The sequence below is a fragment of the Suricata suricatta genome, chromosome 5, assembly GCF_006229205.1.
Source record: "Suricata suricatta isolate VVHF042 chromosome 5, meerkat_22Aug2017_6uvM2_HiC, whole genome shotgun sequence".
Lineage (NCBI taxonomy): Eukaryota > Metazoa > Chordata > Mammalia > Carnivora > Herpestidae > Suricata > Suricata suricatta.
Window position 1 is genome coordinate 23,877,274 of NC_043704.1, and position 15,283 is coordinate 23,892,556.

The 15,283-nt window shown below is 32.6% G+C and overlaps 1 protein-coding gene across 2 annotated transcripts in view; it reads right to left on the minus strand.

Moving 5' to 3' along the window:
* Positions 1-15,283, minus strand: part of NCAM2 (neural cell adhesion molecule 2) — a 500,345-nt gene that overhangs the window by 210,088 nt on the left and 274,974 nt on the right. For both annotated transcript variants that reach the window (XM_029939114.1, XM_029939115.1), the window contains exons 2-4: positions 10,350-10,424; positions 6,437-6,643; positions 4,325-4,468 (exon numbers count right to left, since the gene is read on the minus strand). In XM_029939114.1, coding sequence (XP_029794974.1) covers positions 4,325-4,468; positions 6,437-6,643; positions 10,350-10,424 — 426 coding nt within the window. The remainder of the gene's footprint in view (positions 1-4,324; positions 4,469-6,436; positions 6,644-10,349; positions 10,425-15,283) is intronic.

Sequence of the window (15,283 nt, forward strand, 5' to 3'; positions counted from 1 at the left end):
AACTTTATTATAAGTATGGTTTTTTGGAGAAAAAAAGTATACACAAGGTTTGGTACTTCCAGTATCCTCTGGGGGTCTTGAAATATATCCCCTGTGGACATGTAGGGACTACTGTATAATCTTCATAACGTTTATTTCTTCTTTAGGTTGACCCTAAGAAGAGAGCTACAAATGTTTATACAGATGCTTCCCGTGTTAAATTTTCCTTTTCTCTAAGAAAAACCTAGAGAAAAAGAATCTGCAAGAAATTTTAAAGTTTAACTCATAAGAAGTCCTGGAATAAATAACTCAGGACTCCTAAAAATTAAGAATGTTTCAAAGTCAATTAAAAGAGCCTTTACTCAAGGGTGTGGCGGGAAATTAGAATAAGAAGCAATTATAAATTGTAAAAGTTCAAGTTTAGGGATGCACATAATTATACCTTGATCATTGTAATATTTTTAAATTACTAAAATATGTATTATCCTTCAACTATAATGTTCTTTAACACTTATAGTATATTTAGTTAAAAATTAGCAAGTAGAAGAATTGTTTTAATCAGGAAGGCAATATTTGATATAAAAAGGAAAATGACTTGACTGTATGTAATACATATTTTGATAGGAATAAATCAATCTTCTAATTGTAAAATTTGAGGTTCAAGCGGCCATTTTAATATATTATTTCTACTGAGAGAAACTATTAGAACATTAGAAAAATAGTAGTTACCTGCTAAATCTAAATACATACCAATGTTTCTCTATACAGAAAACAAATCACGTGAAAGTTGCAAGTCAAGTTCTAGGTATGTGTGTTAAGTCCATGGAATGATAGCAAACTATCAAACTGAACTACATCCTGAATATGTGCTTGTGGAAAACATTTGAAGAAAGCACTGCTTCTATCAATTACACATAGCTATGGATATTAGGACTATTTGATTATTAGAGATTATTCATTTCAATTATACAGAACTTTCATTAATAAAAAAAATCATATTGCATTAAAAAATAAATGAGAACCATACTACCCAATAAGTGATCTGCTTTATGCTTTTTAGGTAGATTATTTTCTAGCCCTCTTCTCATTCCCCAGCCACAGATGATAGGTCTCTAATCTACTCTTAGGGCTTCAATTATCATCTATATTTTGAGCCTCGCAATTTTTCTTCATACAAGACCATTACCTGAATTAGAAAAGTGTTTAACAGTATACCAGATGTACCCACTGAATGGTTGGAAGTATTTTAATCTCAGCAAATTTAAAATTTACTTTAATTTCCTCCTGAAATTTCTCATTTGGTCTCTCCAGTTCTGTCTTAGCATATCTGTACATTGAACCATTTTCCCAAGTCAAATTCCTTGAGTCATCCTTGACTTCATCTCCCTCCATCTGCATATCCAATTAAATTCCATGTCCTATCACTTCCCCCATTATCATTCCTTAGTCTAAATCTCCTTCTTCTTCAGCAATTATTTCATTAGGATTTGAACTGTTATCAGTACCTGGAGTTTTGCTTTGCCTACCATCCAACACATTCTTCTCACTGAAGCACTAATATCCTTCTCAAATTCATATCAGATCATGTTACTGTCATGATTAAAATGCTTTAGTGATGTTGCTTTTGGATAAATTCCTTAGCAGAAATGACTCGGCTCAACCTTCCTTTTCAGTTTCCTAACTTATTAGTTACCAACCAATCCTAGTTTACATTTCTCTATTAGTATAAATATTTCAGTTGTACTTATTCATGAATTTTCATTATAATGAACTTATTCCAGTTTCTAGGAAGCACCGTTCATGGTGCTTTTCACCTCTGGCCACCACAGATGGTGTTTTCCCTCCTGACAAGTTACTACCACTTAAGGGTTAATTCTCTCTTCAGCAGGGATCTTGGACCCCCACCTCTGCCCTAACTAATTGAGGTATTCTTTCTTTATCATCCTCTATCATTGCACTTTCCTTCTCATAGACTTCAACATACTTTATTTTCACTGATTTCTCTATGAATCTTTTCTATGAGATTAATAGCATTGGAAGGCAGTGAACTTGTTTATCAAGTTAACTATGAATCACCACCATCTAGCATGCTAGATGGCACATAGTAGGTTTTCAACAAATAGTTCAAAATTGAATGAATTTCTAATTGGAGGAAGATTACATAAACAAATCTTGAACAAGATGATTTTATCCACATTTTTTGATGCAAAAAGGTTATTTCATTTGGCAATGACCAAAGCATTTAGAAGAGTTTTAGAGATGACCTGCAAATTGGCTGAGGTCAAAATGGGCATCTTCAGTATCGTATCGCTCCATGGAGAGGACACTAAAAGTCAAGATCTTCAACTTTCTTAGCTAAATGCCGCCTTTACTTCCTAAATGCTTAATTTTTAGCAGATGGGTTATTTTCAACAAGTAGCGTGGAAAACCCCCACTCAAAATATTCTAATGGAATTTTAATAAAGAATACCTGCCACACAGCTGCTACCAAAGGCATAGCTCATAAGATGGGCATTTTCCAGCCTTTGTTATTCCATCTGGAGCCTGCAACGTTTACTCACACACCACATTCAGGCTTCAGAAAATTACCTGGATACACCATATTCTTCCAAATCCCTTTACATGTTCTTTTCGTGGTTATAAACCTAATCTTATTACATTAGCTTTAATAAAGGAATCATACAAGGTATAATCAGATGAAGAATATTATTTCTTGTAATATTTGGTAAAACTTGTTCCCAAGATTTAAAAACTCATGAGAAGAAAAGAGATTAATGTCATTTTGCTGACAGCCTGACAGAAACACAAAAATTGTATTCATTCATTTAACAAATATTTATTGTGCATCTAATGTCTTATTTGCAACTCACAAGTATTATTTAAAATGGAGATAATAACCCACTGTTTACAGATACAGAATCTGAATTAGATACAGAATGGTTAGAAAAGTTATTCAAAGCTTCAGGGCCAAGTAGAGCCATAATGGAGTTCCACCTTCAAATACCTCCTTGCGTCCCTCTACCCTGGAGAAAACCGTGTGAGTTGTGGGCCAGAAGCAGTGTTCCTCCACCACCACCACACTGGACCATCAATCTTGGCTTTGAAGTTTTGTTCTTTGTGTCTTTTAAAAACTAGAATTCATTTCAAAACCTTCTTGTAATTAAGGCTTACAATAAGCCAGATGTACACTTGAAGCCTAAGATGAGGCAATCTGAAAATGTTGAGACATTGTCATTTAACTGCTATAAAAGAACTGCCTTTTCTTTATTATTGAGGGTAAAAGAGCTGAAAATACATGGTACAATGTACTCATGTGATCTGTTAATAAAATATAAAGCATTTATTTGAAAATAAAATAAGAGGAAATAAAGTATTATTTCTCACTTCTTATAAAAAAGAGAGTTAGTCAATAACTGACAAGTACTGAAAATGCCAAGACCAGAAAAAATTATCTCAAAATTTAAAAAAGACTATTAAACATGATTATGATACATTCTCTGTACATCCTCTAAAATAGATACTATCTGCTTTCTCTCCTTTATGCTATAAAAGTTTATCTCTTAGAAACACACAACAGAATCATCCAAGATGGAAAGTATTTAAAAAGATTCAATTATTTCGTATCTCTCTGCAATGCAGGTGCATTGAAAAATATTCTAAATTGAAAATGCTCCCAATGCACAATGGTAAAGTAGCATAATGTAAGCAAATTATGCTTTCAATTTCAGATATCATATTATTCTGGAATTTTAGCTCAGTCTGAATCAAAATTATGAAGACAATTTGAATGAATGTACTTTTCTGCCTATTATCCATATGCATCTTACCACAATATTTAGAACATGTAGGTGTCTTTGAAAGAACAGTGCCAGAATAATAAACAGGATTCATATGGATATTATTTTAAGATTACAGAGTGAGCCCACCAGATCATGAATAAATTGTAATATACAGAATTTGAATGCATCAGGATTCATTCCTTCACTTACTTACTGTCCTTTTACTGTTGGTACTAAGTTTTTCGTGAATAGGATAGGGGTCAGCAAACGTTTTCTGTACATCTCCAAGTGATAAGTATTGCAGACTTTGTATGCCACACCCTGTCCCCAAAGCAGCAATGCAAACTGTGCAATGGTCAGGTTACAAAAACAGCAAAGGGGCTGACTTTGGCCCAAGATCCGTGATTTGCCAACACCTACTTGAGAGCTCAAAAGTTCTCACAACAGTGGTTTGATACTTGGGATCAAAAAAATAAAAAATATTCTATATTCAGTCAGGTAGATTCAGTCTTTTTAAAAACTGCATTATTAGAACATATAATTTAGGGAGTTACCAAAATACTAACTGTCGGAAATAGCGGTGACTTCCTCATTATGATACAACCAGCTGACAGCAGGAGCCGGCGAGCTGCTAACCCGGCAAACCACTTCTGCATCCTCTCCTTGTTTGAATTCTTGAGGAGAGACCACTTCTCTGAAAGTGAGTTTTTCTGCATCAGGAAAGTAAAACAAATCGGAAAAGTATTATTGCACATTTCTCCCAATAAAGTACTTCAAAATCCGTGTGGACTGATGCCACAATAAAATCATTAGTTAACGCGAGAGCTTTTAAAACCTTAAGCCAGATAATGCGACTCCTCAACTGAGAACACTTCATGTCACTGAGAAGAAAGTTCAAAGTCCTCACAACGTCATAGTAAGTCCTGTGCGAACTGGAGTCAGCCCACAACTCTGATCCCAATATCTTCTCTCTTTCCTGAGTCCCTGTGATCCAGACAAATTGTCTTTGCAATTCCCTGAACACTGCAGGTTTGTTCTACTCCTTGGGCATTTGTGCTCCTTTGAATCCCTTCAGATTTCTGTACACCTTCAAAGGTAAAATAACCATCTCCCTTCCCTATTCAACTCCTAACTCCTCACGAGAGAATTCTACAGCATGGATTATCTAGCACGTATGTATTTTATCTAAGCTCATTCACTGTTTGTCTTTCTCCACTCACTAAAATATAAGTACCAAGTAGCCAGTGACATTTTCTGTTTTAGTTACTACTTTCTAGTAGTAATATCTAGTAATATTGTCTGTCATGTAGCAGACACCCAGTAAGTATGTTGAATGAATGAATTCACATGGGTATTTATGCCTGTTGAGGAATTTTCACAACAGTGATTCACTGTTCTTGCCAGGAAAAAAAATCATTTCTTTAGTTTACAAACAAAACACCAGCCACCTTCCCTTGCACCACTCGAAGCAAGGAAAACCTTTCCAAATACTATGTCCATGAAATGATCACTTCAGTTTAATTTTTTCTATTTATCAAAGAGGTAGAGTAGGAATCCCAAGTATACCATCTTTTCTTAAGGAACCTAGAAACTAAAAGGAGTGGGTGGAAAGTCTAAATCAGGAAAAATGAGGACAATACAGTCCCAACAAATTGTTCTGCGCATCAAAGAGGAAGTTGTGCCATGGGAATGCTTTGGCTTTTTTCCCTCATGTCTTATTTCTAATAATAATAATAATAATAATAATAATAATAATAATAATAAAGCTATGGGGAAGAGGTGTCTTAGGAGTTATTTCAAAAAATTTCTAATTTTTCACATGTTGTTCATTAATATGTGGTAGAAATACTATCACATATGAATTGTGAGGCATTGTTCTAAGCACATTATACAATATTAATTAATGTAGTACTCAAAACAATTCTATGTAAGAAGTAGGTACTACTATTATATCCATTTTATAGATGATGAAACTGAAGACACAGAAGTTAGGCAATTGCTCAAGGTCACAAAATTGAGTGATATAGCCTGGTGTCAAACCTAGGGAGCCAGCAGACTTCATTTATAGTGTTCTTAAACGGGTTAATGATTCCTAAATATAAGAAGGGGGACAGAATGTAGAAAACTGTTGCTCTTAATTCCTAAAATCAAGTGTAAGTATGGAAAATGGTGTTCATGAAAATTCTGTTGGTGAAGAATCCAACTAGATATTACTCTCCACTAAATGAATTCCCAGCTTTTTCTCTATCTCTATTCACTGACCCTTCCTCAATTCTCATTCTAGACTGGTCACTGCTATCATATATGTAATTTCATTTGTTCTAATCCTGACCTTTTATTTTAGAGTGAAAAACTACTTATGATAAATTTCTTAACACTAAATGATCTACGGTTTTCTATTTACCCAACAGATTTTTAATGGCTGGAGAACATGAAAACATTTTCACTTCTATTATTTTGCCAATAGAATTGACATGTATGTATGTATAATAAAACATATCCTAATATCTATTCCAGTTTAGAGATGCACCATGACAAGATATAAATAAACTGATACGTGTAATGGTCTTAGAACATCATCTAGCACGTAGCTCTTCATGAGTGTTAATTTTTATTAAAGGAATTATTTATGTTCGATGTTTCAACAATTTCAATCAAGCAATAAATGCATCACTTACGGTAAATTTCCAAAACAACTGTGGCTTCTTGCGTCTGTCCTTTGGCATCTGTTGCTTGACAATGATATATCCCCGCATCCTCGACGTTTGCGTTGTAGATGGTTAGTCGTGATCTAACACCTTCCTTTTGCACTGCTACCCTCTGTGTTGAAATTATCTTCTCCCCTTGAGGATTATACCAGTCTATACTCTCAGGCTCACCAATTGCTGCAGAGAGCCATGGGAAAGAAGCGTTTGAAAATACGTCTCAAGGGCTTGTTTTGGCATTGACCTTTACTATTATGTAACAACTTTTAGCAATTTAGAAAAAAAATGTAAATACGAGAAGGCTCAAAGTCTCAGAATCTGACAAAATTGAAAGTAAACACAAATGTTAGCACACATGTTCATCCTTATTTATCCAATGTGGAGAATTCAGTCCTGTTTGCATAAGCAAAACCCAAAAGTGCTACAGGAAAATTCCAGTACGGTATTTCAACTCTGCTGGTTAAAACTTTACCACAGCAATCTGTGAATTATTAGTACAGTTATGAAACTGCCTTGGCCACTGAGTCAGATATTAATTATATATGATAGATATACCTGAACAGAAACACGATTCCTAACATGATATAACGTGTTCCCAAGTCCCTCTGCTAGGGTCAGGAGACAGCACTTTTTCCCTGATAAAGCACAGCTCATAAAAATGTAAATCTTAAGCAAAATAAACTTTGGCTTTTGATAATACGGAATTTGGAATTAATTTCCCAGGTTGTTAAACTTGCACAGATAAGGCCAATGGCTATTTTTAAAATGGAGCCCTAATCTCTTTTCTCAACTAAAATGAATAGTTTCATCAATTTAATCTAAAACTGTTAACTATTTAATCATATGATAATTAGAATGCATTGAAACAGTACTTATACTGCTAGGCAATTGCAACTAAATCATTACAAGGTAAACATTTATTTAAGTTTTCCAATTCCGAATCGAGGTTATTATCCTCTTCATAAAAGCCGAAGCTTCCAATGGCTGCTTTTACTCAACAAAAGGATGTATTTCACCTAATTACTTGGAAGATAATTTGTGGAACCAATATACTCTATTAACTCAAAAGTAACATCTGCAGGACCACTTTGAAGAATATTATTTCTTCTTACACTTTCCCAAGAAATGCTTTTAGAAACAAATTATTGTTCTTTCCATATCAATTAGACATGCTTGAGCAAAAAGTATGAAAGAAACTTTAGTGAAATCTTAAATGGATTTTAGTTATGTTATCATCAGTTCTTTCTGGATAGAACCATAAAAACATAGTGCTTATGGGATAAGTAATCTGGGGGAAATATTTGTTTTAATTCCCATCTAAGAGAGAAGTAACAAATGAATAATTTAAGTGAACATCATTTTAAATTCTCATTTTACACATTAACTTATATAGAACATTCTGTGAAATATTTTGGATATTTCATTCTTGATAATATGCTATAAAATTTCATTATCATGGAGAGTTTATTCTGGATTTTCATAGAGCAGTCATGATTCTCTTTCTAGGAGGTCTCTAATAAATAATTTCCAGAAAAACTTCTCATGTTATTTTATTAAGACTGGACTACTGGATATTCTAATAAATAACATTATAATTTTTATTTTCTTTTCTAATTTTTTATGTGTTTATTTATTTTTGAAAAAAGAAAGAGAGAGACAGCGTGAGCAGGGGAGGGTCAGAAAGAGAAGGAGTCACAGAATCTGAAGCAGGCTCCAGGCTCTGAGCTGCCAGCACAGAGCCTGACACGAGGCTTGAATCCAAGAACTGTGAGATCTCACCGGAGCCGAAGATGGACATTAACCAACTGAGCCACCCAGGTGCCCCACAATTTTTATTTTCTTAAAAATGTGGTATACGAATTCATTTGCTATTTATGACATAATCTATTTAGCTATCTGAGGATCTGACTACCTTCTTATGTAAATTTGAGACATTTATTTTACTGAGTTTAGATGTCTATGTTCTAGTGTCAGGAAACTATCAACTTACTCAACCTTGTAGTTAAAAAAATATTATTATGTGTGTGTGTGTGTGTGTGTGTGTGTGTGTGTGTGTATAGGCATTTCAGTTTTCAAGGGTTTCCCACATCTTTATTTTACGATTCTGCTTTCACTCTTATGTTTAACATATATAAGATCACTTCCATGATAACAGTATGGCTTTTGGTTGTACATCATTGTTTAAAAGGAAAATGATGTTTAATTATTTTGCCTTATTTTAAGAGTACCATTTTAGGGGCACCTGGATGGCTCAGTCATTTAAGCATCTGACTTCAGCTCAGGTCATGATCTCACAGTTTGTGAGTTGAAATCCTACATCAGGCTCTGTGCTGACCACTCAGAGCCTGGAGCTTGCTTTGGACTCCATCTCCCTCTCTCTCTGCCCTTTCCCTACTTGTGCTCTGTCTCTCTGTGTCTCTCAAAAAAAATTTTTTTTAATTAAGAGTACCATTTTAGTACTGCTGAATGAATTAATTCATTCTTTTAAATGATAATTTAATTTGACATTATGTAATACCTACAGATGTAATAACATTTTAAATGTTATATATAACATATATGTTTGTTATATACAACAAATCTAAGAAAATAAACTTCATTTTCAAAATTCATTTTTGTACTATTTATTCTGTGATTATGTTACACAATTAAGCTGTGCATGTGCATGTGTGCATTTGTGTACATAAAATATGGATAAGATTTAAAAACAATTATCTTCATTCTTATTCCAAAGCTCTACTGACAAAATAAATGATGTTGAACCAATATCTCACTTGCTCTCTTCCTTTCTATTTGTCAATATGCAAAAATATGTATCAACTGACCTAGCAATTCAGACCTTTAGGACAGCAAAAATATGAAAAATCATGGCCTCTATTAGTTTTTCATAAGATATTATATATAATATAATATAATATATATTATAATGTGTTCTATACAATTTATAAATATAACTGTTTCTTTTTTGAGAGAGAGGAAGGAGTGGAAGAACATAAATGAGATAGGAGAAGACAGAGAGGGAGAGAGACAATCCTAAACAGGCTTCGTGCTCAACATGAAGCCCAACATTGGGCTTGATCCTGTGAACCGTGAGATCATTACTTGAGCCTAAATCAAGAGTCAGATGCTTAACTGACTGAGCCACCCAGCAACCTATAAATGAATATTTTTCATAACTTTAGGTATGTAGGCTTGCATGCATAAGTATGAATTTGATGAATATAAATAGAAGTACAGTGTGTGCATTTGTGACTTCTATAGTACGCCAAATTAGAATGTGTTGCTTAAGTATTTAAATGTCTTCTGAAAAAATTCTGCATGTGCATGATTAAACTAAATTAGGTCCATATAATTATAATATATGATACTTTTGATTAATAGCCACTAATTCTTGCCAAAGTTTTGCTGATAAATATCTATTTTTTTAATTCACTTCTCATAAGGACAGATTTGGCTTTCTTGGTCCTAAAGTTTTCATTCAGGTGTAACTATAGTGCAGTGTGCCATATCTAATTTACTCATTGCATATTTAAAAAGATAATTCAGTTATAATATTTACATCCATCCTAATATTACTATTTACACAGGAATAATATTTGAATTTATTTGTTATTGTGCACACGTTATATTTGATAGTTATTTTCAAAATAAATGAGCAACTCGTTTGACAGTCAATACTAATAACTTTAAATAAAGAGAAATAAAATTCATAGTTTTCAATATGCAAAATATTGCTACAACTTCCCAACATCAGAAGCCCAGTGATATTATAAGATTTTATTTTTAGAGACTTGTTTTTTACTATTTAAAGTTTGCCAATATATAGTATTAAATAATTAAGGCATAAATCAAGTTATCATCTTAAAATACTTGTACACATACATACCTGTACATGTGAAGAATTTAGATTCACCCACGCTAAGCTCTACTTTGCTAAGTGAAATTGTCACTTGAAGAAGAGCTGAAAAAAATATTTAAATAATAATTAAGTATGGTTTTAAACATAAATTCTAATATTTTATTACATGATCTATAAACTACATGATCCAAACAGCAATTATTTTTCCTGTGAATTTTTATTACCAGTAAAAAGAAAGGGAAGTTTTATAAAAAACAATCTAATTTAACAATCTGACAACATTATGTCTGTTGCATTAGTATACAATTTACAGCTCGACCAAATACAGTACTTAGTTAACCTAACATGTTGAGATTTATTTCCCAAGTAAATGAATAAATTCATACTCACTTGCATATTTACATTTTTGGTCATATATTGCTACCACGTTGAGCAATAACTATAGAAAATTTTTGGCCAACATTTGGAATCGTATTTGAAAGAGTAAATCCTATACTGTCATTGTAACAATAAAAATATAGATTAACTACATTTTGACAATATACTAAACTATTTCTATGAAAGAAGGAAAAATATTGCATAAGAAATGTGAATAAAAACTGTTTTCATAAGATAAATAAATTAAGTGAAGGAATCAGGACAAGGGCAATAAAATAGAGGAGCTGTTCAATAAGTTTATTGTCAAATTGGAAAATAAAATAATCTGTAGGTTGTAGTAACCAAAAAGTGCACAGATTACACAAACATAGGATCAAAAATTGTCTATAAAAGGAGTAGCTATAGAACACCAGATAACACTGGACCAGAATAAAATTCAGCCTTAGAAATGAGAAGGGTATACAATAAATCAGCCCAATGGCAGAAAGGCAGTGATAAGGAGAGTTGACTCTTCTGGACTGTGCAGGGAGGAACTGTTTCTATTTAAATAGATAACCACACCCTGCCATATCCTAGGTTTGAGAATTTATTTGTAAATACATGTTCTTTGGGAAACTCAAAGCTGAAAATTTAAACAAAATAGCATTGCCACATGTAAAGCTCACAGATAAGTGGCAGATTTCAACATAAAAACCTTTCAGAGGAACTTACATCACTAGCCCTCAATGCCCAAGATTTTTTTTTAAGTAGGTTCCAGGCCTAGCATGTGAACTTGATCTCACAGCCTTGAGATCAAGACCTGAGCTGAGATCAAGAGTTGGATGCTTAACTGACTAAGCCACCCAGGCATTTCTACAGTGCCTAAGAGTTTTATAAATGAAGTTCTTCTTCACCTCAACTCATATTCTAACATTATAAAAACCATGGTGAAATAAGGTACTGAACAGGAGTCAATTAAAACATCCAAAAGGAGAGACAGACCAATGAAATTAAAAAAAAAAAAAAAAGGATTAGACTAAGAGTATAATTAAACTATGTTGGAAGCAACTAGAGAAATGAACTGTAAAACCAAAAACATAAGAAGAAAATATTTATCAAGAAAGACTTGTGGGACATGTTTAAGCTCTTTAAAATATGCTTCCTTGTACTTCCCATCATTGAGGGATAAATTCCTTTTCTTTTCAGGACACCTTTCTGGGAAACAGCCTGGCTTACATGGCTTTCTTCTCTCCTCTCAGTCTTGGGTCCAATTTTAATTCGTAATTCCTGAATTCTCAATGAGTGCTTGATACATGAAAGGGGCTCACTGAATGTTCAGGTAATTGTAATATTTCAGAGAGAACTACATTAAGCACAGAAGTTAGAAAGGCTAGGAAGAAAACTAGTAGAACTAAGAGACAAGAGAGTTTCTAAAAATTATAAACAAGGCCAATTCTAGTGAGAATTCACAGAGGGGAACTTTTCCTTCTGAAGAATAACTAATCCTCTTGGTGCATTTAGTTTAAGTGTAATGGGGTCAGAGGCAAATTGCAGAAATTAAGTAATTTGAGTTTGCCTGTATAGTAAGTTAAGCTTGAACCTGAAGAGACGGCTGGGGCTTTGGGGATCCACAATTCTGGGCAGGTGTCTTATAAATTGGGGACAATCTGAGCATACCTACAGATAGAAAGGAAGGAGGCAGAAAAGATGGATGGCTGAAAATAAAAAGGAATTGCCATTCTGTTCCACAATCTCTATTTTTCCTCCCTTTTTTGTCCTTTAAGACATTTATCCTATTTCCTTTTCTCTTTGGATCCTTAGTGTGTGCTTTTCTAAACTGTAATCCTGTGGTTTCCAAACTTCAGCTAGAATTCAGCTAGACAGTATATTTTAATTTCAAATTTTCTATGTGCAAACGGAACCCTTTTCCTTCCACCAAAAATTGCCTGCCGTTCATATTCCATTTTTGGTCATCATTAATCAATTTCTAGTCTTGGAAATATGCCTTGAAATATCATTTGTCTGCATTCTTATTTATTTCCAACACTTTTTCCCTAACACATGCACTCATTAATTTTAATGTAAGATGTTTATTTTAATCCGAGAGAGTGATATGTCAGATTCTATTATTTCTTTTTTCTGACTTTTATCTCTTCAAGCTCTCTTTCCATGAAGTATTTCTCAGCTGCTGCATGCATACATTTCTAAAACTGTTTAATTTCACCTGCTTATTTCAAAAGTCCTCAGAGTAGATTTGTTTAGTCCAATTAGCTAATTATTATACAAGTTTTAATTGAAAGAAAACTTACCTTTCCAAGTTTATTTCTAATTACTCTCTCCTAATGCTCTACAGTTAGACAATCATTATTAATTATCCCCGCCCTTCTCCATGGACTCACATTTTCCTGCAACTATGTCCTGCCTTAAACTATTTCTTCTGCCTTTCTCTCCCTTTCTCACATTTTCACATAGCTGGCCACATTCTATCTTCAAAGCAACACTAATATATCAATAACTTTACACACATTCTTTGATAGCTTTCTCTATGACATCACTAAATAAATATCTTTGGTCAGTAGGTATCTTCATTAAACAAATGAAACTTACATATTTGCTAATTAAATTTTCACTTTACTTAAATGTAAATTTCTAAAGGCAGAGGCGTATAATCCTCACTTCAGTTTCCCTTAAACTGATAAAATATGAATACACAGCAGAAATAAGGATAAACACCAAGGGCTCATTGTACATTAGGTAGAACACTGACATTATTGATAACATAAAATTTTAGAATGACTTCATTGCCTTAAATTGAATTTAAAGATATCAGACAGTTTGAGAAATGTCTGACAATTATTATTTAAATAATTCCTATTGCTAGTCTTTGTAGTAAATTTGCTTTTCTGAGGAAAAGTTTATAGAAAAGACAAAACTTCAAGGATGTAACCACTTTAAATGTCAAATACAGTTCTGGATAATTTTACACTGATTTGCTAATGGGTATAATAAATAACCTATTCATTGTAATAAAATGAAATTGAGCTTGAAATTAATTAGTTAATTTATATTAAAGTACTTGGTTAATTTTTCATTCAGCAAAACTATCAATTCACCCATTAATCAAGACCATATTTTTCATGGACATTTTGGTGACTAGACACATCATTACATTTCAGGTATTAAGGTATATGAAGAAAATACAATAATTCTCTAGTTTAATACATTTCCCAAAGGCTGGATTTGCTCTAAATGACCTCTATAGATACACTAAAAACATGTGCATATTAGGAAAAACCTGGAGAACTAAAATTTAAGATCATCTCTTAATCATGGCTCTAGTGACTTAACATCCAGTTTCTTGTAATCATTCTTGACCCATAGCCATCTACAATGGTTTCATTTTGCACCCAAATGTCAGAAGAAAATTAAGCTTTTGCAGTGTCAAAAGTTGTGTTCAGAGAAAACTGGACAGGACTGATATATTTAATACCTACCAGGTTAATCTCTTCTTCATGTTTGTTGTTTCTAGGTACACACCAAAAAAATGAATGCATACATAACATGAGACCTTTAGTTCGTATAATATTGAGCATTTCTAATTAAAATTTCAACTTAGGACTGGAATTTGAAAATAAAATGGCATTCCTTGATGCTGAAAAATCTGATTTTGATGTTTTACTTTTTTATGTATTTCAAATATATAGTAACATTAAAGAAAACTGTAAAGGGTATAATATTTCATAGATTAATTTCATATAAGGAGCATTATTGATTACATAATGGCATTACCTATAAATTAATTAATAAATCATCATTAAACCCATTAGAATTGTGTTTGAATAGTAAATATATATATGTATATAGTATACTAGTATTTTCACTAGTAAATATATATATATATGTATATAGCATGCTAGTATTTTCACAAAAGATCCTTAAATTAAGAAAAAGAGTTAACCCACAGCTAAATGGTGGAGCCATGATAAATCTATGCCCTCTGTGAACTATACTCAAAGAAACACATGCTATATTAACCTTAAAAGTAGAGTTAGGTAAATTAAAAACTATCTACAAAAATCACTATTTATTAACTACATGCGTTTTACAAATCATTCTTTTAAACGCAATGGTATACAAAAGTAATAAGTCATAGTTCCAAACATCAAAGGAAGTAGAATTCATTTGGAAAAACTAACATTATATAAAATGATAAATGATAAAACAAGATGACCTGTATTACTTATGGCCATCATGAGATTTATAACTAAGAAGACTGAATAGAGGACAATCAAATTTGAAAAGAAACCCAAAAAGATGTCATAAATGTTATAATAGAAAGAGGGTAGACATTCCATATAAGAATATATAATGCTGGTGGATATTGTAGGTAAGGTAAAGTATTCAAAGAACATTCAGAGAATAGATGGTAGATCAATACAGAGGAAGTTGTCTTTATGTATAATATGGGTAATATATATTCATTGGAGAAACAATTTTGAAAAGACATTGGAGGATCTCAAAAGCCATGGTAAATGTCAAGCCTTAAATATTTCTCCATTAATTATTTATAAATAGATACTGACATGACAAAATTGGCATTTAGT